The 24,961-nt window shown below is 37.1% G+C and overlaps 1 protein-coding gene across 1 annotated transcript in view; it reads left to right on the top strand.

The window, feature by feature from the left end:
* LOC127350649 (E3 ubiquitin-protein ligase rnf213-alpha-like) overlaps positions 1-24,961 on the top strand; it is a 46,166-nt gene that overhangs the window by 19,712 nt on the left and 1,493 nt on the right. Inside the window, 39 exon segments of the mRNA XM_051377469.1 lie at positions 254-384; positions 621-758; positions 877-998; positions 1,298-1,411; positions 1,502-1,551; positions 2,093-2,243; positions 2,360-2,495; positions 2,696-2,881; positions 5,170-5,294; positions 5,442-5,500; positions 5,503-5,601; positions 7,284-7,487; positions 7,779-7,966; positions 9,421-9,541; positions 9,774-9,874; positions 9,971-10,150; positions 10,601-10,746; positions 11,072-11,174; positions 11,373-11,487; positions 12,195-12,402; positions 12,487-12,671; positions 13,407-13,529; positions 14,090-14,200; positions 15,266-15,508; positions 16,185-16,272; positions 16,515-16,549; positions 16,683-16,786; positions 17,166-17,319; positions 17,515-17,689; positions 18,715-18,803; positions 19,018-19,212; positions 20,031-20,160; positions 20,388-20,465; positions 20,898-21,078; positions 21,864-22,068; positions 22,500-22,577; positions 23,440-23,637; positions 23,942-24,031; positions 24,513-24,691. Of these exon segments, the coding sequence (XP_051233429.1) occupies positions 254-384; positions 621-758; positions 877-998; positions 1,298-1,411; positions 1,502-1,551; positions 2,093-2,243; positions 2,360-2,495; positions 2,696-2,881; positions 5,170-5,294; positions 5,442-5,500; positions 5,503-5,601; positions 7,284-7,487; positions 7,779-7,966; positions 9,421-9,541; positions 9,774-9,874; positions 9,971-10,150; positions 10,601-10,746; positions 11,072-11,174; positions 11,373-11,487; positions 12,195-12,402; positions 12,487-12,671; positions 13,407-13,529; positions 14,090-14,200; positions 15,266-15,508; positions 16,185-16,272; positions 16,515-16,549; positions 16,683-16,786; positions 17,166-17,319; positions 17,515-17,689; positions 18,715-18,803; positions 19,018-19,212; positions 20,031-20,160; positions 20,388-20,465; positions 20,898-21,078; positions 21,864-22,068; positions 22,500-22,577; positions 23,440-23,637; positions 23,942-24,031; positions 24,513-24,691 (5,318 nt within the window).

Here is a 24,961-nt window from a genome sequence, read left to right as displayed (position 1 = left end):
CATTGTTTCACTATTAAAAAAAAACCTATTCGAAATGCCTTAGATTATAAAAGCTCATTCCAAGGTAACAAAAACCTGTTAAATGTTATACACTGGGCCTCCAGTATAAAGCTACAGTCATATGAAATTGAGACTGATAATACACAACAGTGTAACAGTGTATGTGGGTGGCCTTTTCTATTAGTAATATCAAATGACATAATAATTTCATAATATTTTGTAATGTTTTGTTTTTTCTTTTTCTTTTTTGAAGGTCACAACATTTTCCAGGCTACTGACTGCAGCAGACACTCAACAACTGCAGAATGTGGTTAAGCTTGACGATATCAGGCTGCTATCACTGCGGCAGTTTGACACAGAGTATTCTTTCCTCAAGAAAATCAGGTGTGTAAATACAGTATAAAGAGCATGGTGCAAAGGTGCTAATTAGCTCAGTCCAACTTAACAATGGCTTAACTATACTTAACAATTTCCCACACTGCGTATTTTGTTCTTTGGAAGATAATTATAAAACTTATAATATTGTGCATTATATAGATATATATATATAGGGCTGCATACGACTGTAAAGTGTCTATTCATGTGTCTAATGTAAATCATGCCTATCTCCTGAATATTAGGGAATTTCTTGGTACAGAGAATCAAAGTGTTGAAACAGATGCTCAGACCATTCTGGACAAAGCCAAAGACAAAGTGCTCATTATCCAAACAGACTATGATGATGACTCCCACAGACGGAATATTCTTTCTTCAGCCAAGTGAGTCTGAAGATTATTACATAATTAATTTATTTTACATCTTTCTCTAACATTATTATTATTATTATTATTATTATTATTATTATTATGTTACAAAAGTAATATTTGGATTTCTTAGGTATTCATGCATCAATGAAATAAAAAAGTGGGCCACTACTGACAACACAAAGACATTTGTGTACTTTGTCACCAAACTTCCTCGAACTGAGGGTGGTACCTCATATGTTGGCTTTCAAGGCGGTTAGTCCTGCTGTTACACACACACACACACACACACACACACACACACACACAAAGAGAGAAAGAGAGAGAGAGAGAGAGAGAGAGAGAGAGTGAGTGAGTAAGTAAATTTGTCTGTTTCATGTCAGTGACACTATGCTTAATTAGTACAACAGAGAAAGATTCATTTATACAGCTTCTTTCATACACAAAATGCAGCTCTATACATTAAGAATAATAACAAAAAACAAAAATAATGAAAGAGTAGACAATTTAAATAGTACAGATTGCGTCTTCATTAATCTGACTTTTTTTTCCAGGTCCTTGGAGGTCTGTTCACATTGATGATCTCAGAAGATCAAAAGAGTTTGTGTCTGATGTTCATTCCTTGAAAAATCTACACATAAGTGATCTTTTTGAAGATCCACCTGAGGGTAATTCATCAAAAATCATTTTTTTCCTAAAGACTGTTATATATTTTAAGTAAATTAATAAGTCCACCTATAATTCTCTTACTTTTCAAGCCAAGGACACAGATGACCACACCAGTGTGCCACAAAATGATGACTCTACTGTAAGTTTAATTTACCACCGATATTCATAAACCTGGAAGAACAAGAGGATCCTGATTACCAGTCAGGCCACATAAGCAAAATACAATGTACTAATCTCTGATTCATGGTTAAGTAGTTATGCCAATGTGACAAATGATTAGAAGGCATGTCTAAGATCTGAGAACTGCCTTTTTAGCTTATTAGTACACTTTTTTAGAGTTAAGTCCATTATAATAGGTCATCTGATTTAGATTATAGAGATTGAGTGATTTCATTTAATTCAAAAGTTGATTCAAAAATAATAACCAAGCAGCAACATTTTTTTGTTCCTTTAAAACATATGGACACTAGTTGGCACCTCATAGTTCAGATTTTTAACTCATGAACATACCATTTATTCATTCATTGAATAATTATAACTGACTGAGATTATCTGGCCCATAATTTGAAGATAGGTTTGTCAGTCAGTTACTCACAGCCTCTGAACTGTGCTGGGGGATTCACTTTTAGGGAATTGTTTTATTTTTCAGATGCTGGATTACTGTTGTTAATTTTTTGCAGGTTTTGGGAGATTTGTTTGATACAACAGATCTGATGAGGAGCTGTGTGCAGAGTGCAGTGAGCATGCTCAGAGATGCAGCAGACAGTGGAGAACTCAGCACTCACAGAGTTGAGAACCTGCTCACACTTCTGGATGGAAGTCAGACAGAAGGTTAGAAAATCAGTCATTCGGGGTCATTGTTTAATATCAGGCCATCGTTACACACATCTACTCTGTGCAGTGAAAATACATATTACTGAAAAAAGTAAATTCATTTTGTTTTTAAGGTGTGTTTACAAGCATTGTGAGGAAACATCTCCACTCGCTGTTAAAGGAATATGAGGACAACATCCCCAATCCAAAAAGCTGGGTTCTGAGGGAGGCATCTAATGTCAATGCTCTTCAAGAGGGGGGAACATTCCTGTACGTCTCTCCTTTACATCCCTAACCATAGCTGTCTACATGACTCTTTTCTTTGCTATATTTACATACAATCTTTGCCATTTCTTCATCACTTATTTAAATCAATTTTGCTTTGATGTAAAAAGCACCACTGCAAACTTCAGCTACACAAGCTGCCATTGCCAATATGTATATGAAAGTCATGTGAATATTTCTTACAGACACACACTGTGGAGGAAAATCCAAGCAGTTGTTACTCCACTTCTAGCCAACTTGGTCTCAGTCATTGACCGAGATTGCAATTTGGACCTTCTGCTGAATGAGTCCGATGACATCAGGAGCCTATGGCTTGAGATATTTGCGAGCAAAGAGATGCTCCATGTCCCTTATATGAAGGTGGAAAGCAAGTAAGTATGATCATGGGTCCGTGTATGTTTTGGTCATTGGATTGTCCTTCCAGAAACGGGTATTAAAAAACAGAAAACGAGTGGTTATTTGATTTTCGTTTTAAAATACAAAAATTAAAATTGAAATACAAGGCGTTTTTTCTTTTTCATGGTCAGAAAGGGATGAGCAAAATTAAAAAAAATATTCCATTTTCATTTTCTATTTCATATAACAAAAAATAAAATCACTAGAAAACAGAAACGGAAAAAAGGCCTGTTTTTTCATATTCTGAGACCGGATGTTGTCATTTACAGGACGGTGCTGTGTAGAAGAAACAGTAGACTAGTAGACTGCGGTCAATCCAGCCGTGAGTCCGATCTCCGTGGTCAAATCAGCCGCACTTAAATTTAGAGTGTACAAGTATTCTCAGCATTATGGTAAATGCGGAGAAACGCCGTATTTACTTCCGGTTTTCAAAATAAAGGTATTTATAGCCGTAAGCTATAATTAAAATATGTTACATTAAAGTGTTTCATGCGCTACTGATGAATAAAAAAACACTTTATATCAAGTATCTTTACTGCACCAGTGTGGAGAAATGCCAAAATAAAAGCCTGACATTTATGCCTCCAGAGATTGCATATTTGACCATATTTGAGGTACTGTAAAAACATATTGCTCAGTGTTTCCTGGCTACTGATGGTATATTTGACTTTTACACATATGAGACTACAAACATACTTAATATCAAGCATTTTTACTGTACCAATTTGGAGAAATTCAACAATAAAAGTCCATATTTGTATCTCCAAGTGGTATTTTCATATATTTGAGCTACTGTAAAAACACTTTGCTCAATAATTCCTGGCTATGGATGATATATTTGACTTCTACACATCTAAGACTACAAGTATACTTAATATCAAGCATTTTTACTGTACCAATTTGGAGAAATTGAAGAATAAAAGTCCCATATTTATACTTCCAGATTCCATATTTTCTTATATTTGAGCTACTGTAAAAATGTAAACTGTATGTGGAACCACCTGCAACAGCTGTCACACTGAATAATATAAAAAATAATATGTGAGGAAGAGACGGTAGGTACAATGGTGTTTTGAAGTTAAAACTAATTATTTTTCCCTTTTACCTACAAATGGACACAGCAGAGCTGCAAAATAAGAAGAATGTGGACTGGCATTGCATTTTGTGTGAAAAGTAATCAAATTAGAATTGTGTAGGATTTTGTGTTTAGTGTTTATATTATCAAGATGTTATTTAACATTTGTGTGAAATTTTGTCACGATTACTGCAGCATTATTGAAGTATAATGAAAATGCTTCACCCATAGCCAGGAAACACTGAGCAATGTGTTTTTACAGTACCTCAAATACGGTCAAATATGCAATCTCTGGAGGCATAAATGTCAGGCTTTTATTTTGGCATTTCTCCACACTGGTGCAGTAAAGATACTTGATATAAAGTGTTTTTTTATTCATCAGGGGCACATGAAACACTTTAATGTAACATATTTTAATTATAGCTTACGGCTATAAATACCTTTATTTTGAAAACCGGAAGTAAATACGCTGTTTCTCCGCATTTACCATAATGCTGAGAATACTTGTACACTCTAAATTTAAGTGCGGCTGATTTGACCACGGAGATCGGACTCACGGCTGGATTGACCGCAGTCTACTAGCCTACTGTTTATTCTCCACAGCACTGTCCTGTTAATGACAACATCCGGTCTCAGAATATGAAACAACAGGCCTTTTTTCTGTTTCTGTTTTCTAGTGATTTTATTTTTTGTTATATGAAATAGAAAATGAAAATCGAATAATTTCTTTAATTTCGCTCATCCCTTTCTGACCATGAAAAAGAAAATCGCTTTGTATTTCAATTTTAATTTTTGTATTTTAAAACGAAAATCAAATAACCACTCGTTTTCTGTTTTTTAATACCCGTTTCTGAAAGGAAAATCCAATGACCAAAACATACACGGACCATCATGGTATCTATAAAGCACAAATGCTTTCATTTGACATTTATTTACACCCTTGGCCTGAAAGCTCAAGACAATCTTGACAACATATCATTGATGTTGTTTTAGTCAGTTTCATTAACTATACTGCAGTTTTAAAAATGAAATCCATGTTTGCCAGCTGCCAGTTCTAAATGGTTTGTTTTCTGCACATAAATTCAAATGAGGGACAGCAGCAGCTAGAAGCTGTTTGGCTAAAAATATCTGCATTGTGACTCCTCTGGCTTGCAAAATCACATTCCTAATATCCTGCCTCTCCTACAGCTCCAGTGTCTTAATGGTACAAAGCCATATCACAGGTGGCAACACCATGCGCTGCCTCATGCCCTTCAGTTGGTGGATCAAAGACTTCCTGGATGGGCTCATGATGCAAACATCCAGACGTGAAAGTAATTATCATACTGTATAAGTAACATATCCAAATTCGATGTGTCCTGAAATTGTGCTGAATATTTGCAGTACTAGCTTTGTATTTGAAAGACCTCTCTTTTTTACATTGAACCCTAATGCTTTAGCGGCATTCTCACCTTTTGCAGATTGTTCACTTAGTAATTTCCAAGAGTTGTTCCTTAACACTCAACTTGGCAGTTACATGGCAAAAGTGTTAATGAAAGAACGAAGAGAGATTTTTTCAGAAGGTACCTACAGGATTTTGTCTCCATGACTGTGAAAGTGGCATCGGATGAAGAATTGCAGGTAAGGGTCAATTTGCTGCAATATCACTATCACTTTCTTTCATTTATCTGGAGGCCTTGAATACGTTAATTGGAAACAAAACAAGACACAGCTTGCAGAGGGTTAAAACTGAGTTAAATGCAGACAAACACACTTGAATATTTTAACACAGAAACGTTTAGTTGCAACCTGAAGTGTTTTGACAGTTTATTGACAGTCAAGTTCAAATTCAAGTTGGATGATTGCAAACACAAAAATACCTGTCCACCATTTATTTTCATTATAGCAGTCAAATATTATGTTCATTAATAAAAGCCTGATGGCTTCATTTTATTTTTTTTTAATTGGTTGTTAGTTGTATGCAATCCTATATTTAATTCTTTCCCCACTTCAACCTTCCATGTGGCTTTGTGCTATGTTAATTCGTGCTTTTCAGAGGCAGACAATTTTCCCCTAAATTGACCAAAACGAATCCAGTGGACCTAAAAGCAATTGCAGTGAGGAGAGAGTGGTCTCCCGCAATGACTTACACAAATGAAACACAAACCTCGGCTCCAGTCTAGTGCATCTGTTCAATCAATATAGCATGTGTCTGAGGCAGAATGTGTTATATCTGATGAGTACAAAGCAGCAAGGAATAGGACCAAATGCAGATAATTGCGCAGATGGGAGCAGTTATGCAAACTTATCGAAAGGGGTCAGAAAAAGAATCATCAGTCCAAGGATCAGGCAGAAGGTCAAGTAGGCAGGCAGGTCCAGGTTTCAGGGTAAAGGGTTTCGGGTTGCATGTCTGGGTGCAGGTTCAGGTTTATGGTACAGATACAGGTTCAAATGGCTAGAAAAGCAAGCCACAAAGCAACAGTGACAGTGACAAGAGGGTGGCTGTGTTTGCACGGTCAAACAAGTGGAAAACTCTGGAGAAATACTATTTTGACGCAAACAGGCAAAAGGGCTGCAGTGTCTCAAGCTGTTCCACTTTTTTTAAAAGTAATTATTGCCTTTATGATAGTGACAGCTGAAGAGGGGCAGAGAGAGGGGAAAACAGACAGCAAAGGGCTGCAGGTCGGATTCGAACGCTGGGCCGGCCAGCTCTACCCACTGAGCTACCTGGGCACCCAGCTGTTCCACTTTTACCAGTGGACCAAGATGACTGCAAGGAGGGAAAGGCAAGGAAATGGAGGGAAATTCCTCCATAGGATGTTCAGTACATCATTAACAGTTACACATGCACAGCAGCGTCTAAACAGCAATATTAGTGGAATAATAATTTTTATTAGTCATGTAAACTACAATGTTTTTTTTGGAATAAGAGTAAAAAAACGAGAAGAATATTTTGTGCATGTAAATGTAGTCAATCTGGCTCCTGACAGGGGAAAATGGGCTTGGAGAAGCTCATGAGAGAACAGGTGAGCAGTTGGGCAGGGAGAGTCAGGTGACTTGGACTGTGTGAGGCCAATGGCATCTGGTAGATTGACGGGGAATGGCGAGTCCTGATTGTTCCTAGGAAAAGGGTGGGCCGGGGGAAAGTGGCTAGAGACAGGGACCAAATGGCAGAATGAGTAAAATGACAACAACTGAGGCAGACAGATTAACCATTACATATACCTACTTACCTTGAGGTGGTTACTTAACTTAACTTAATTAATGTTGCTGCAGTTAAAAAATAAAGCTGCATTATTAATCTACTTGCATTTCCTACTCAGCTCTTGTGTCAGGCCCTGGCCAACTGCGTTGATGAAGTACGGAGACGAAAAAGAGATGAAGATGAGCCTTCTCTTCTTCATATCCACATTGCCTACCATTTCTACCAAAGTCGTCTGAACAACCTGTCACGGATGCTATTTCTTCAGCCTGATGTTGTTTCTCCTTTGCGAAAAAACCAGCACATTAGACATTGTCCAGAAATGGTAAACACAAGGAGACCTTGTAGTATGGTGCAATTAAAAAATAAAATAAATAAATACAGTGATCATATTTTATTTCAATTTGATTTAATTCATGCATTATAGTACAACTGACTGATAAACAAGAGTCTTGCACCGGCATTAGTATCCAGAACAATGTTGTGTAATGGGTAAAACATATATTTATATGAATTCATGGACAATGGCAAAAAATGAAAACAAAATGTATGTCTCAAATGTTTTAAATTTAGCAAAAATGCTGAGTCACTTCCAAACTATATTGTTGTCTTGTAGGTTTTGGATGTCCATGCAGCCAAAGCATGCATTGAATGTCTAGAATCTCCTGCATTAGATACTGATGCTCTCTGCAAGGACTGGCTGCAGCAGGTGAAGAGACTGGAAGCCTCTTTGGAGTTGATTTGTTCTCAACCTAACACCAGACAATATGGAGAGCGAGGCAAAGAAAGACTCCATTATGTCAGGTGAGATGCTGAAGCACTTAAATGGAGTAAAATACTCAGCTCAAAGTCATATAAAATATTATACAGGGAAAATGACATCTCTGCATGGCTTTTTATCTGGATGCTCTGATTCCCTCCCACAATCTGGCCACAAACAGGTTAGGTGACCGTAAGAGTGAATTGTTTTGTGTCTCAGCCCTTTGATAGACTGGTTATCTGTCTAGAGCTTGTACCCAGGCCTCTTATCCAGTGTTCTTTAAAACACTGTTGTGATAATGTGTAAATTGTGTAACATTTAGGAGAATCTTTTGGCGGAAATGGGATATAATATGCAGCCCGCCTTGTTGATTGGCCATGTTTCTACAGTAGCCCAGTGGGACAAACCAAACACTGGCACTGGGCTACTGCTTGGTGTTTGTCTTGCAGCCTTTTATTTTGCCAAGCTTTCACCAACAACTTTAATCCTATAGCATTACCCAGCTGAATGATAGTCTACTCTTTAACTGATGGTTCACAATATATTTATTGATGAGCAAACATGACGACACTGTAGCTCCCTTAAACCTTGAATACATCTGGAACACACCGTTACAGATAGAAACAAAAATGAAATATAAATCTTCTTTTATATTCTGATAACAAACTTATTGTATTATAGCTTACAATATTTATTTAATAATACAATAATAATATCACAATATTCAAATCATGAAATATCACCTTTTTAACACCCTTTTAAGCTTAGTGACAATCTATGATAGAGTGCTGTAAGTAAATGTATTTAACATAAAATTAGTTTTTAAACAGTCATTTTATATAGTATGTGCAACTTTAATATTGTATATTGCAGCTACTGTAAACACACAAATGCTGCAGTGCTTTTTTTATACCGTACTAGCAAGCAAACTCCATCGCGATAATGGCTCATTAAGACCGACAGAGTAAACATACTAGCTTAAAACTCTAAAAATACAAAAAAGTGCCACAGTATGACTTAACATTAAACACCACACAAAGTCATAACAAACCTTGTGCCATTATCAGCTGGGTGCTAGATAAAAAAAAATACCCATCATTTTTGGCCTTAGGCAAACACGCTTTGTAACGCGGCCACACTTGAGCTGTCAGAGTATTTGGGGTGACACTTCTGTACAAGCCAATCTTGAGGGGTTGTATTGTAGGCAGTCTGCAGCCCTAATGCTGTAAAGCGTTATGCACTTCTCCTCAACCCTGACACCAAAGTTAAACAGTGTATATAGTGTGAGAACAGGCATATGGGACGCAGAGTGGAAATGTTAGATAATGTTGCTTTAATGAGTAAGGTGATTGTTTAACTGTCATCTAGTCTTTACCATCTCTGCTGACCAATTTCCTGGTGCCCTACACCAATACTGTTTTTGGGTATGATGAATCTGTATAATATACTGTATTTCTACAACATATTAACTATGATTATGGTCTTTAATATTTTATAGTAATGGCTGGAAACGCATCTGCATCCTGTCATTGTTTGTGGAACACATGCTGCTGAATTTCCATCATGATGAGAATCAGCTCAGAACACTGGCCTTACATCATTTTCAGACCTTAAGCAGGGTGAGTAGATTTTTAATCTAAACTATATTCTCCAAAATCCAGTGTAAGCAATGCCCTACATTCAGACTTGCTGGTTCTTTTTTAACCCATCCATCCTGAGGAGAATTTTGGTATCTTGTGATGGTCTACTTGATTTTGGGACATTTTGCCACATTACTGTGTTATATTAAGATGATGTTCAGTCAAAGAAAGTGAAAAATCACCATTATGGCTATTATTTTATATTTCTAAGGTTCTGGAAGAAAACTCAGATGTAAAATCAATGAAGGCTTTTCAAGCTGTGATTAAAATACTGAAGGACTGTAAGCAGAGCACAAGTGGTCAGATTTTCAGGTAAATGTCTTGTTAATTTGTCAGTTCTTTTGAATGAAATAGTGATGAAAGCTCTTTAGCTACAGAAAATCTGATTGACATTGGTTTGATTTTCAGGTTCGGACTTCAGTGTAAGGTGTGCATGAGGGAGCCACAGGACCCTGTAGGGTTGCCATGTCATCACATCTTCTGCTCCACATGCATCAGGGCAAGCCTTGATGCAGGACAGACTTCCTGTCCCTTTTGCAGGCAGGAGTTACCAAATAACTTTCAGCCACAGGTGTCTGAAGATATCAGGTGAGGTTTTTTAAATAGTGTATATACCATTAATCACCTGTAAATATCCAAATGTGAAACTCAACCCTCTCAGGATCAGTTATTGAATAGCAACTGAAGAGCTTGTACAGTTGCTTGCTATCATGAATTAATCAATCAAGCTAAGTTAGCAAGCAAGTGGCTTGCACGCTGTGTGTGTGTGTGTGTGTGTGTGTGTGTGTGCGTGTGTGTGTGCGTGTGTGTGCGTGTGTGTGCGTGTGTGTGTGTGTGGTAAGTGTGAACACGTCAGATGTTGTGAAACATAGTATCACTCAGAACAAGTACAGTGGTATATGGACTGAAGTGTAATTTTTGGAGAATCACTAACCACAAATATAAGCTACATCTAAAGAGGTTTTAAAAAACGCTGATAAAAAGTCATTGCTTAGGATTTTTTATGATATGTTGCATTTGATTTTTGTGACTCTGCAGGGCTTCTATCAAGAAAAATGCAGAATTCAGGCAGCGTTGCAATGGCTTCTTCATTGATCTGCTCTCCACTGTGTGCTTCAAGGACAACACACCACCAGCCAGAGGTGTCATCAAACACCTGTTGTCCTTCCTGATGGTTGAGACAGGTACCACACCACAAACAATGGAAATATCAGTTTTCCTTTTTGTTTTTTTCACCTTCTTTTCTAATGAACTTGGACACTGCATGTGACAGCTATTACCATTTTGTACATACTTTTCTTTAATTGGTGTCTTTTAATAAATTGTTTATTATATGTAAGTTTGTTTTTAGACAATAATAATTTGTTTTTAATTTTTTAATTCTTCTTTTCAAAATTTGTGCTTTTTCGGTTTATATGTTAAATATTTTCTGCTTGTTTAAATAAATTAACATTCTTATTAGTCTATTTTTTTAAACTAATATTTACTACTAATTATTTCTCTAACCAGAACACGAACAGATTCACACCAAAGATCTGTCACCTTTCGACGAGTCCCCAGATAAAAATCCAGTTGTGCGATCTGTGATCCTCAAGCTGCTGCTGAAGTTCAGGTAGGTAAACTTAATATGAAACTATAATATTAAAATTCAACATCTGAGTTAAAATGACAAGCTTGCTGGCAGATGTTAATGGTAGCTCCATCATCAACAGTACTGAGGCATTTGACAGCAGTGCTCCTCTGCTTTACCTTTGTGAAACTATTCTCCATTGTATGAAGTGTATAAGGAACTTAACTGTGTTTGTTTCAGCTTTGATGAAGTCAAGGAATATTTGCAGCAGCATTTGTCATCTGTTGAAGACAGCCGATTTGTGGATGAGGAGGATAAAGCACAGCTTTATGCCCTGTACATCAACTGTTTGGAGGTAAGGCATCTTTAAAACAATCACACAAGTTACTGTTTACTGTGTAGAATAGTGTAGAAATTATTAGAAGATTTCACTAAAGATTTTAAAGAATCAAGATGCTATTCGAAAGGAGTCCATACTAAGTGTGAGCTCCCCACCAAATTATCTCTCTAGTCGGACATTACACATCCCATTTATTACTATTCAGTATTTTAACTTTTTACACAGTGTTTGAGTGCCTTAAGGTTCAACCATTTGGGAATAAGATGAATAAAGAATCCAGATGTTGGGAGCCTATTGTGATTTATTTTACATTTTTAGCCTCTGGGACTCAACTTAAACCAATGGTATCAGCAAAGGAGTAGAAGTCTTTTGTGTTGGATGAAGTTTAGGTTTATGTGGTTCAAGATGTTCAAGATGTTTGTCATATGAAACAAAAGAAAGCAAGTTTTCCTCTGTGCAATGAAATTCTTCCTTTGCTGTGCTGTCCACCCTGATACCGACGCATTACAAAAGTAGAATACAATAAGTAACAAAAAAACCACATATTATTACCCAATAATAGAATAGTAAAAAAACACAATATTACAATAAGTACAGTAAGTTAAAAAAAAAAAAAGGGTAGTGTTAGTAGTTGTTTTATTTATGCTGGTTATTTAAAACTATTGTTTCATATTCTGCTCATTACAGTTTACTGATGCTCCTTTAACATCTTTTCTCTGCAGGACTCCATGTGGGAGAAAATGCCTCAGGGAGGCGACAAGGCTGAAGAGTTTAAGACATTTTTCAATGATGAAATAAAATTCATACGCTTCTTTTTGGCTGAAGACACTTCTGTTCCAGCAACAGTATCTGTTCAACATCTCCAGCACATCGCAAAATTGCGTCTGTCACTAACCATGGCTGCCCAGCTCATCAGTGACCGTCTGTCTGGTGAGAGATAATATCAATACAGCTGACAGTTTCCGTTAGTTAGGAATATAAAAAAATAAGTGTTGGATTATGTTGCTGTTACAGACAACATTGTTGGAGCAGAAGATTTCCTGAACACGGTGATTAAGCTCTGTGAGGACAGTGGGAATGATTGGTACCGTGTTTACCTGATCCGCAAGCTCAGCGAATGGAAGGGTGTTGAGTTTGTCCAGACACTGATGAAACAACATCAGTTCACATGGCTGTTCCCTAAAGAGATCCTTCAGCAGGTATGCTTCCATTCATTGTCAAATTCAATACCAAAAATGTATCGCAGATTGCAGATTGCAGCCAATCACCTTCTCAGCAGATCGAATGATACGCTGCAGTCTGCACTTGTCCTTGGCAGTGGCAGCAGCGTATCAGATGGTGACGGAAGAGGTGAGGGTGGACTCGATGATGGCGGTGTAGAAGTGCACCATCATCATCTTTGGCAGGTTGAACTTCCTCAGCTGCCGCAGGCAGTACATCCTCTGCTGGGCTTTCTTGGTGAGGGAGCTGATGTTCAGCTCCCACTTGAGTTCCTGGGTAATGAGGGTACCCAGGAAGCGAAAGGACTCCACAGAGTCAACTGGGGAGTCACACAGGATGATTGGGGCAGGTGGGGCTGGGTTTTTCCTGTCCACAACCATCTCCACTGTTTTTAGAGCATTTAGCTCCAGGTTGTTCTGGCTGCACCAGGTCACCAGATGATCAATCTCCCATCTGTAGGAATCATAAAGCAATGTCTCCATTATAACATGATGTAACCAGAGGGACCAATCGTCAGCAGCACTCATCATTTGATAGTGTGAAGGTCTTTATTTACTGAAACATGGAAACAAACCATGGAGTCAAATTTATCTCAGTTAGAATATTCCTGAACCAGGAAGCCAACCGGTCATCTCAAATCCATTTAGTACCCATGTAATTGGATATATTACGACATGTTTTTGCTCCTTTAACTCCATTCGTGGTGTGAACAGAATGAAGATGGAGGCCAGATGGACCAGTATCTTGTGTATGGAGAGGAATACAAGGCGGTCAGGGATGCAGTTGCAAAGGCAGTGGTGGACGGCGATGTTGAGCAGATAGAAGAAGTCTGTGAGGTATTTATATTTAATTAACCCAAGTCTTTGCTGGTACAAGTATTGTTCCATGCACTTTATTTCATATCTTTCTATCACTCGTTAATCATTTAGCAAACATTGCTGCAGTGTATTATTAAATTTAGTTTACTTTGCTCTAACTATTCCAGATATTGATTGTTTACATTAGTTTCTATATTGTATAAAAATAAACTTGTCTTGAAGTTTCATTTAGTTGTGTAATCAATCACAATCTGAATTAATATATGTTCTGTTATTGTTAATTGAAATTTAGTCCAGACCTTTAAATCAGTTTGCACTTAAAATGTATCACCATGCAATGGAAATGTAATGTTGACCAAAAATAAGTTGAGTGACTTGATGTTCACTGCAATGAATTGCACCAATCAAATTGTCATACTGTAAAGTAAAGAATGGCAATCAACAGCTAAAGAGCTAAAACTTGCAAACACACTGGTATGTTCCGTGAAAGACCATAGTTGATACTGGAACACTATGTCCATTCAGTCTGAAAAGTACCTGCTCATTACTTCATTTTTGTTTGTTTTCCATTGTTTTAGAAATGCACAGCACCACCAAGGAAGCGGACAATGTTCATCCTTCTGGCACTTCTCAGAGAAGTTACAACTCTTTACAGATCTGAAAATACAAGTCTTCATCTGACTCCTGAGGTATGAAGACTTTTTAGAAACTGAATAATATATTACACATCAACACTCTAGAGAACACAACAAAGACTTGAACAATGGCTTTGATTGCATGGATTCAATTTTCAAACTGATAATTGTGACAACAAAAACAAAAACTTTCAGAGATGAATTAATCCCATTCTGTTTCAATTCCAGAGCCGCAGCAAACATACAACAGTTTCACAAGCTGAGGAGTACTACTCCTACTAAAACACTGATCTAAATGTGAATGTGATCTAAGTAATCTAAACTTGTAATAATATCATGAAATTTCCTGTTAACAAAATGAGAGAGTAATGAGTAAATCAAAAAGTATTCTGTTAAGGCATGCAGGTAAATGTTTTTCCTTAAGTGATAGATGGTTTAATGTACAGGTGTTAAAGCAAACAATGTTCTTGTCTGTAATTTTAGTAGATAAATAAAGTAATATCTAAATCAAAGAAGTTTAACCTTTTTGAAAATATGCTTATTAACTTTTTTACTGAGAATTAGATGAGAAGATCTGGACAGTAAATATTAAACTACTCCCAGCAACTGGATAGCTTAGCTTAGCATAAACACTGGACACAGTGGAAATCATCTAGCCTAGGCTTGTCCCTGATTCAAGGAAATTAAACAAATTCCTAACCAAATTACAAAGCATACCTAACAAAGCCACATATTCAGATAGTTACACTCATAATTATTGCAAAATTTGTAAAAGCCTCTATGACCTTTTAATCATTTTATTATATAAAAACATTTTTAATATGATAGACAAGTTTATACCATATCTCTGAAACCATCACTCAGATCTTAAAAGCCACCTACAAAATTTGTGCCATAAGAAAGCCAATAATGTACAAGTCTGGAAATAAAACTGTGAAAAAATACCTTACTCAAACATGTGCTTTATGGAGCAAAACTTAAAATTATTATTATTTAGCTTTGCCGTAGTACTATTGATCAGCAACCTTTGAGCTGATATTATATTGTCATTTGTTTAATAATGGTGATATAAAAGTTTTGGTTATTGTCACTGTATATTGTTTTATATCTTCCCTGTAGCGATGCCAATCATTTGGAGATCTCATCCAGGGCTCAAGGTATCTGCATCAAAGAGAAGTAAGGGATTTTGCTTCAGCTTTGGTTCACAACAGGTTGGGAGCTCTGGCCATGTCTCCTGATAATACGCTTGTAACCAACACTGTCATTGAGCTGACCATCCATCTGGCAGCCGTGCTGCTCACTCGGACTCACAACCTGGTGATGCCACTCAAGCAACTTGGTCTGTTTCCTGAAAATATGCAGGTAAACATGTATAATATCTGCTTCTGTAGACCATTTCAACTCTCCTAGTCTGAGCTGCTCTGTTTTAAATGACAGAAGGCTGTCAATTTTAAAACATTAATGCAATATTTAAGAATTTAAGAGATTTAAGAGATTAAACATTCAGAAATTAACAAAAATGATCAACAGAATGTTGATCATTATGTTATAGACCCAGCATGCTAACCAGCTATCCCCGGCCCATCCTGTTTCATACTAACAGTTTATACCTCAAGAGGTATGATAGTATAGCTCAGCCCCAGGAAATATTTGTACACCTATTTTACTTTTTAAACACACTTTATTCAAACGTGCACAAACTTACAATATACAATATAAAACTCACCACAACCGTATTGGTTAGTCTTAACACTTCACCAACAATCACAACTCTTGCTTGGTCAAAATAAATCCTTAATTCTCCGAAGTACATGTGAAACATATTCAAGCTTTACATGTTGTCTCGCTCCTCTCCTGCTTGATTGTTGTTTTCATCAGTCAAAGCTCCTGTTCACAGCTAACTGAGCTGACAGCAGGTAGTAGTAATTATGACCTGATTTGTGATATGGTGTCCCCTATTTTTTGGAGTACACATTGCACCTTTAAGATGCCTTACATAGTGCCAACTTTTAAATTTTCATTTTATTTATCCTAACAGGGGGCATTTATACCCACAATGCCTGATGACATGTTAGCTGTTGCCCAGGCAGTTATACAACAAGCCCAAGGGAGGGTTATTTGGTATGGTAAGTATTATTCATTGTAAATTCATTCATTGGATGTATTGTATGTATTACTTTCCTCATTCAATCTCTTTAGTAGATTTCTTTTTCTAAGACAGATGCCTGAAAGCTTTTGTATCATTATATTAAATGCTAAAGAGTCACATAAACCCACCTACTAATATCAGTCCCTAGTTTAGTTTAACTTCTGTCTCAATAATTCAGGTGATTTAAACCTATTTTAATTGGTTGATTGTTTTTCACAGTGTGTCCAAATAATCATCCATACTTTATTGATGAGGTAAGCTATTTTTATACAGTTCCATTTCATTTACTTGCAAAGAAATTACAGACAGGAAGTGGTTAAAACATACAGTGGATAAGATAATTTGCTTTCTGAGCAAAATGACCTGATCTGCTGTGTTCCACTGCAGTGTGGCCAGCCCATGGAGCGACGCCAATGTCTGGAGTGTGGCCACGAGGTTGGAGGGAACAATCATATAGCCGTGCCTGGATTCAGACCAATTCAGCTGCAGCAGTGAGTGTCATTAATGATGAAACTACAGTCATGCACAAAATTTATGGAAGTATTAATCACAATTATTTTGTGGGTGGGGAAAAAAGCAAGACCACAAAGACATAGTTTCAGTTTTGTTGTATGGCTGTTAGTAAGTATTGGCTACATACAGATTAAATTGTATCAACATTTCCATTTTCAAACAAAGATACTTTAGCCTTAGAACAAAATCACATTTTTGTAATTAATTTTAGACTAGAACAACCAGGATGGTAATTTGTGAGTTCCCTTTTTAAACCCATATTGAATGTACAGTAGTTGTTCCACCAAATGGCATGTACAGTTACATTTACTCCCCTGTACTAACTGGCTGATTAATCCTGTAATGTCTTTTTTTAAGGGATCACACAAGGCCTGGGCACATCCTGGGAGACCCTGAGCGGAGAAACAACCTAGATGCCCTGGACACCAAAAACATGTCTCTGACTCCCTTCACTCTAGTTAGGCTGGTTACACATTTGGCCATGTTACTGGGAGCCTCAGAGAAGTCCCAGGTGAGCAGATGAATAGTTACTCACAAAATAAATACCTATATCAGCACTGTGTAGTAGCAATTTTTGACATTTTGTGTATCTGATATCAGATAATTCTATACAGATTATATTGTCTCTGCAAAATAATAATTATCAACAATAAAGAATGCCTGTTCTTTTTAATCTGATATTGTCCCCCATTCTGTGTACCTTTAGTTTTTCCAGCGCATCATCCAGCCACCTGTGGAGGATGTTTGTTTGTTTCTCATTCAACACATAATGAAGGATCTGGATCAGCTGTCACAGGCACTGGGACGAGGAGCTGACGACACTGTTACAACTGTCCACTTGGTGATCAAATCCCTGCAAGAGCTAGTGCAGGCCAGTCACTGTAAGCCAACCACCACTCACCCACCACGTCACTGTTAAATAATTGTTTGTTGATGCACATTACCTAATCTACTTTGTCTAAATGACAAAATGAATGATATCATACCATGATACCAATGATGAATCATACCCAGATGTGTTGAGACGGTTCTAAAGCTGTCACACGGTATGGGTATGAGAGTGTTATTTTATCGGGACAACACGCTCTTGCGTGCTAGCTCCAGGGAGGAAGCAGCTTTAAAAACCTCTGTCGAGTCTGGGCTTTACAATACTTTACATTATACATAACATTATTCCTACATTTGGTAGAAAAGATTTTCAATCTGTCATCATGTATTTTTGTACACAGCTAACAGTATCTAGTATGACTTTGATTAGTGCTTTATTCATTCAGAACAGATGGTTGTCTCACTTGGTTTTATTTTATGTGTAGTTTGTCAAATGATATCAATAAGATTTTGAAGTTTATGCACACACACATGCACTGGAGGCAACCCTGAAACACTACAAACATTCACACACCACCCTAATAAAGATGCTATGGAGGACCCCTTTTTGCCCAAACTAAATTTGAGTGTCACATATGGTCACTGTTGAGAAAAAAATAATAGAAATCTGAACTTTCTTGAACTGACTTCAAATGACTTAAAGTAAGAACAAATTACATTTATTACAGGTAAATATTGGACTTGATGTTGTATGTTCAATGAAGACAGACAGTTGCTAATGTTCTTATCTGTTTCAATAAGCTCTATAGACTGTTATCTATAGAGCTTTTTCCAGGATTTATGTCAGTGAATATGTCTATTTTCTCAAGAAATACTGTCTCCTAAACAACAAGATGGACACACAACCTACAAAAATGATGTTTGGGTTTTGAATTTTTGAAATCTGGGATATGCGCAGAAAACTAAAATTGCATGAAAGGATAATAATATCTATGAATGTTTCCTTTTATTTATTAATTTTTTACATATTTTTAAAGGGTAGGGATTTACAAAATACCTTCTATTTGACTTCGTCTAGCTGGTATTGATCCTTCCCTAAGAACCAAAGAATCCAGAAACACCTGGGAGACTACTGTGGCTGCAGATATTGTGACGCCTCGTTTGACGGTAAAGCCTTTTTATATATTTTCCCACTTATGACAAAGCTTTCATGAAATTTCAAAACGGGTAGTTTGACTACTCAGTCATCAGTTTCAATGAGGATACTTTTATTAGAAGCTCTTGTTATCTAACTATCTTCACAGCTTTCTTTTGCACAAACAAATATTTTCCATTGCTGCAGTAAATTCTCCTTCCACCATTACTAATATTTTGTGTCTAGGATCTTGATCAACTCCTGCGAGATGCAAAGGGCAGCATCAGGACTGACTCCCGTGTTTCTTCCAACTTCATCATGAGGACTACCTTCGGTGATGATTGCGCCTTCCTGACGTCTCTGGCTCAGGGCTCTCAGGTCCACAGTTCAGCGGTTTGGAGCTGCAGAGAGAGGCTGTCAGTGCTCACCCTCACACACATAGCGTTATAGTTCCTACAAACAATGTAACAAAGTTGTCAAAGATCAAGAAAAGGGGAAAAAACTTCCCTTGCCTTTCAGGGCTTCGTAGTTTTAACATTTCAAGCTATAAACAAACAAGAACATTACAACAACAAAAGTCTATGCTTCTTGATACATAGTCCTTATTTTTGACCTCATGACCTTTGATCTAGAGGCACCAGCTAGGGTTGTCAACTAGTTAACCAATCACAGATACTTACTAGTATCTGAGAGATGCTTTGCTGAAGCAACGGTGCAACATCCATTGTTAGAGAGAAATGTAAACATATTTTCGCTTAAATTTTAAACTGTGGCGTGTTAATGGGGAAGACTGCTTGTAGCCGTATATGCAGCCTCGACAGGTCCGGAAGAATTGAATCCTCTGTACCGTCATGTTTTCAAAACTTGGTACTGAAGTATGAGTTCTTGTGATATGCATATTTTGCATACTCCATTAGATTAGACTAACTTTCAGAACTACAAGATATCTTATTATCTATCTAGTACATTTGAAAAATCTGATGAGTACATTCTTGCTCCTAAGGGGAAAAACTTTTCTAATTTTATCTAATTACCTTCCACCACTGTCAGGATAAATTTTTTAGTTTTACCCTGGTACTCATAGCACTTGTGAGTGAACATTTTGAGTGAACAGAATAAAACCCCCATTATAGTTTCAGGAAAATGTTAAATTATTTTTTCATCTTGACCGCTAGTCATTAGTTTTGATCAGCATTATAAATAGTCAGTGGTTATGAGGCCTGATTTTCAGCCGTTTAATTTGTGTTTTTCTTTTTCAGGAGAGAGAATTTCGGCAGATTAAGTTCCTTCCAAACATCTTAATCCTGCAGAGATGCTTGGTGAGAAAGTTCCAGAACGCATGTGACCAGATTGTGGGCTCCATCAGACAGTTCATTGAAGGGCAAAGAGGTACAGATGTGATGTCTCTGAGCAATGAATAGACCTAAGCCTTGTTTGTTCACAAAATGTTGAATTTACTAAAATCTAATTGACTGACTCTAAATTGATGGGGTGGTATGGGTTATACGACAAAAAACAACAGATGTCTGACATTTTACTCACTCAGTTTTTTCTTTTTCTTGTTACATTTTTTGTAATACAAACTTGGTAAATATTTTCAAAATATCTTGTTTCAGAAATGAGGACACAGTATGACAAACACATTGACATCTTCCTGAAAACATGGAATCTGCTCAGAGAGTCTGTAGCCAGCAGTAAGTAAAGCACTTATCCTCCTCTAAGGTTACGTTCCCACTGCATGCAGACTGGGAAAAAATCAGTTTCATGCGGTTTGTGGCACTTATGAGCAACAAAAATGTACCTGCAAAGTGAACGTAGCCATAGACGTTTACTCATGGAGAAGGTCATAATGAATAACTTTACATCTTGCCTTGTTCTCTTTTATTTTGTTCTGTTTTTCTCTCTGTGCTGTACAACTCTGTTGTATTAAAAATGCTGTATACATAACTTAAGTTGAGTTACATTAAAATGTACCTTAACAATGCATTTGTAACCAGAGTAATGCAATTCTGCACTGGTTTCACAGTTAGTATATATATATATATATATATATATATATATATATATATATATATATATATATTGGTGTATTAAGGAGTACGGAATTGTTTATGCCCAACCTACAGATGAGCTAAAGATCCCAGATGAATTTTGCAGTAAGGATTTGGACATGAACAGCGACCTGCAGTACCTCCTGCCCCGGCGGCAGGGTCCAGGCCTGTGTGCCACAGGGCTGGTCAGCTATCTGGTAACTCTACACAATGAGTTGGTGAATGCAGTGGATAGCCACACCGGAGAGGACAGCAGGTACAAAACACCAAGTTTGTTGTCCAGTGGAAAAGAGATTTTTTTCATTGTAAGAATGCAAAATACTGTCTTAACAATGCTGCACATTAATTGTACCATAAAGATAATCTGTCTAAAAATAATAGTCAAGTGACCATATGAACAATTAAAGAGGTTTTGCCTCCTATAATAATTCCTTTTATTCATTCTGGTCATTAAATGTCCAGTGTGTAACATTTAGGAGGATCTATTGGCAGAAATGGAATCCACTTTTACTGTGTTTGAGCACCAAGCATCGTATATGTAAACAGAGTCCACCTCCTCACGTCCTTCGCTCTGTCAGCTCAGAACATGGTCCGCCTGTCAAGGATCTGGGATGTTGATGCAACAGGCACTGACTTCCTGAGTCTTTTTTCGTCCAAACCAGACATTATTGAGAAGCAGCCTCAAGTCCAACCTGGGCTAGCGAGGCTTCTCTTCCCTCTACTTCTGGAGTGACATCACTCGATTGTTGGCTATTTTAGCCCCAAATTATTTGTGTATAATCATCTGAAAATAAAACTGGTTATGTTAACCTTTTATATCTACAGTTGCAATCTGCATTTACACTAGATGCCACTAAATCCTACACACAACAGACATTTAACATGTTTGCCGAAAACAAAACATGTTTGCTGTACTCTAGAAATCTGGGACAACTTATAAACAAAAAATATGTCTTAAAGAGGTTTTGTGCCTTTTTGGTTTGGATAAAGAAATGTTAATCCAGGAATAAAAAGCTCATATTTGCATTGTGATGTCTGCAGCAGTTACAAAGTGAATGTGGCAGAGCTAACGGAGCAGCATGTGATCCACTATGAGGTGGAGAAAGACCTGCTTCCTCTAGTTTTATCCAACTGCCAGTACAGCTTGGAGCGTGGCCATGAGACAATATCACAATATGACCTGCCCAGGATCCAGCAGCAGATCCTCACACGCTTCCTGCAGGGAAAACCCCTCATCACCCGCACAGTGAGTCCACACAGCCTGGTTTGGTTACTACAAATGACAGAAGCATAAACAGACACACACAAGCCGAACCTGCCATGTACATTCTATTTGTTCTGAAATATGCATCACCCTGGCGAGGAACACATTGAGTCTTCCATCATGGCTTGCACTACACAGAGTGTTATCGACCCTCCTAGACCAGTGTCATTATGTCAGGCTACAGCCAGTCAAGACAAGAGAGAGCAGGAACATTATTTAGTTTGACTTGGTTTATTTTGGGCTGTCATATTGTATTAGACTTCTAGCAAACCTAGATGCATCCAACACATTACGACTTCAAGAAAAAAAAAAGTATTTTGTCATTATTGCATCTGCTCTGTGTTGTCTTGTTTTTTTAACAGTTTTATTTCTGTATTTTCCTGCTTCACTAAACTCACTGGGCTTTATTCTAGGGAATTCCTACTCTGGTCAACACACAAGAGAGAGACTATGAAACAATTTTCAAAGCTGTTAAAAGAAAAGTGCACCAGGTAAATGAATGAACCATGCACATTACATTACTTTGGCACAGTAGAAAACTGAATTGTGATGTCTGAGTACATATTATGTTATAAAATTTCCCTTAAATATGTTTCATCTTACACATGTACCTAGTCAAAATACAAATATACTCTGTGTCACATGCCTTTAACAAAAGAAGGAAGATGATTTTCAATCCAATTAATCCAATGGTAATGTTTTTTCTATAAAACATCAGGAAATAGTAAAAATGGTTTTCACAATTTAGCTGAGGCCAGGGTTCTTCAAATTACCTGTTTTAAGTCAAAACTCACAGATGTTCATTTTACAGTTATGTAAAATGGAAGGGCAGCACATCCTCTCATGTGAAAAGCTGTAACCAGAGAATGTTTGGTATTTTTGTCAATACATCAAGTATTAGTCTGTTACAATGGTTGCTGATTAACCTTTTGTCAATTGACTGATCAGTTAACCAGTTAGTGAACGAATAGCTTGTTCTAATATTTACAGTGATAATAGTTGGTCCTGTAACAAACTACAGCTACTACCTTGTAAAGTACAAGGTTTCAATCCAACATGCTGCGTGTTTATTTTTGACAAATATAACTATCATATTTATTTTGTAAATGAAATAGTAAAAATCTTTGAGTTTTACCTAAATGTTTAGAAACATTTTTTTATATTTAGGGTAAAAATGTTGTTAAATGGCAGGTATCTCATCTCAACAGTAATATTCATATATAGATAGTTAAACATTCAGTAAATTAACTGTAAAATTTGACATTTGTAATATAAGTACATATAGTACAATATCGAAGAGACATATTTACCCATTATGTCTTCATCTTCATTCATACTTTGTTGTTCCTTCAGGATGCTTTGTCCTCTCTGACCCGGAACGCCATGTCCAGAGAGCTGGACTCTTACAGCGAGGTTTGTGAGGCTCTGAAGATTGTGGAGCTGCTTCTCGGTTTCCTCTCAGTGGCTGGTGGTGATCCGAGGATGTCGCTGGTCACTTACCTCCAGGACATCCTGAAGATGGCCGACCACATCAATCATCACATATTGCAGGTTGATGCATATGCAGTCTCTTTGTCTGGAGTGATAATAAATAATAAATAACATCAGCAAACAGGTAGCTTTGTAATCCTCTGCAAAACTAAAAACACACCAACCTTTGTAATGCTGACGACTCATCCTAATGCTAATCCTTTTGCAAGAATTCACTGGGCCTGGGTTGTGACTGAGGCTTGCTCTGTTATTGGAGCACAGAGCAAAAAAGGGAAAGGACTTCGTAAAGGGTTTAAGATCCCTGTTGTGTGTTGTCAGACTATTTAGAACAGATTCTTTACTCTGCTGTGTGTTGTTTCTTCAGGCTCTGAACAGATGCAGGCTCACACACTGTGTTTCTCTGTGGCAACACCTCTCCTTTATCAAGTCTGAAAACATGCTGCGACTCAAGATGGTAAGAGTTTCTTTTGAAGAATTTATGGGCTGGTTAAATGCAAAACAAGAGCACTGAACAGAAAAAGTTAAAAACCTGGGTATTAGAATCATGCTTTAGCTAATCTACTGTGTCCATGGCAACTTTACACTTCCTGCTTACATCCCCGAAAGCAACCTGGGGGTCACCAAATATTGACTGGGGGGGTCAATATTTATGTCATTCTTGTTTTCAAGGCTTTAACGAAACTTAAAAAAATAAAGTATTAAATATATACTATATTTCAGCAATTCATTCATTTCTGTGGAGAAAACTAAATTAAATAATTATTTTTATAGTTTAAATTATTATTTAAGATTTTAACTAAAATCTCGTAGGATAAGGGCACTTATTATCATTATTTGTTTATTTTTTGCAAATTTACTACAAACACAAAATTTAATTCAGAATATATACTGTAATTTAACACATAAAATACCTCACCCCATGTTTCTATAAAAAGGAGCCCTTTTCGGGGTATCCGGCGGAGTATCAGATGCCGCTGACAGAGGAAGACAAGGTTGAGCTGAAAAGCTTCATATCCGGGGGAAACTTGGACCAATGGCTGCTTGAGATGCACGAGTTCCTCCTGTTGAATCTGGGCCGCCTGCGTGCCACTGAGTACTTCAACCCAACCTGGAGGTAAACCTCTTCCAGCAAGAACCCAAATACATTTTCTGAGATGTGGATTAACTAAACCTCACCATCAGTACAAAGTCATGCTGTGCAGCCAAACATTGTTCAAATGTTATTTTATTGTTTTAATGGTTCCCAAATCTATTTTTAAAGTGATGCACAAGACAAAATATTTAGTTTGATGAAATTATACAAAGAATAAAAAACGAGGAGTTTTTAATATTTCACTCAGTGTAAGCATCATATTTATGGTATGCAGTTCTGAAACAAGGAAGG

The sequence above is a fragment of the Dicentrarchus labrax genome, unplaced genomic scaffold (genome assembly GCF_905237075.1).
Source record: "Dicentrarchus labrax unplaced genomic scaffold, dlabrax2021, whole genome shotgun sequence".
NCBI classification, from domain to species: domain Eukaryota; kingdom Metazoa; phylum Chordata; class Actinopteri; family Moronidae; genus Dicentrarchus; species Dicentrarchus labrax.
The sequence above is the reverse complement of the archived record's forward strand: the minus strand, read 5'-3'. Positions and strand labels throughout refer to the sequence as shown.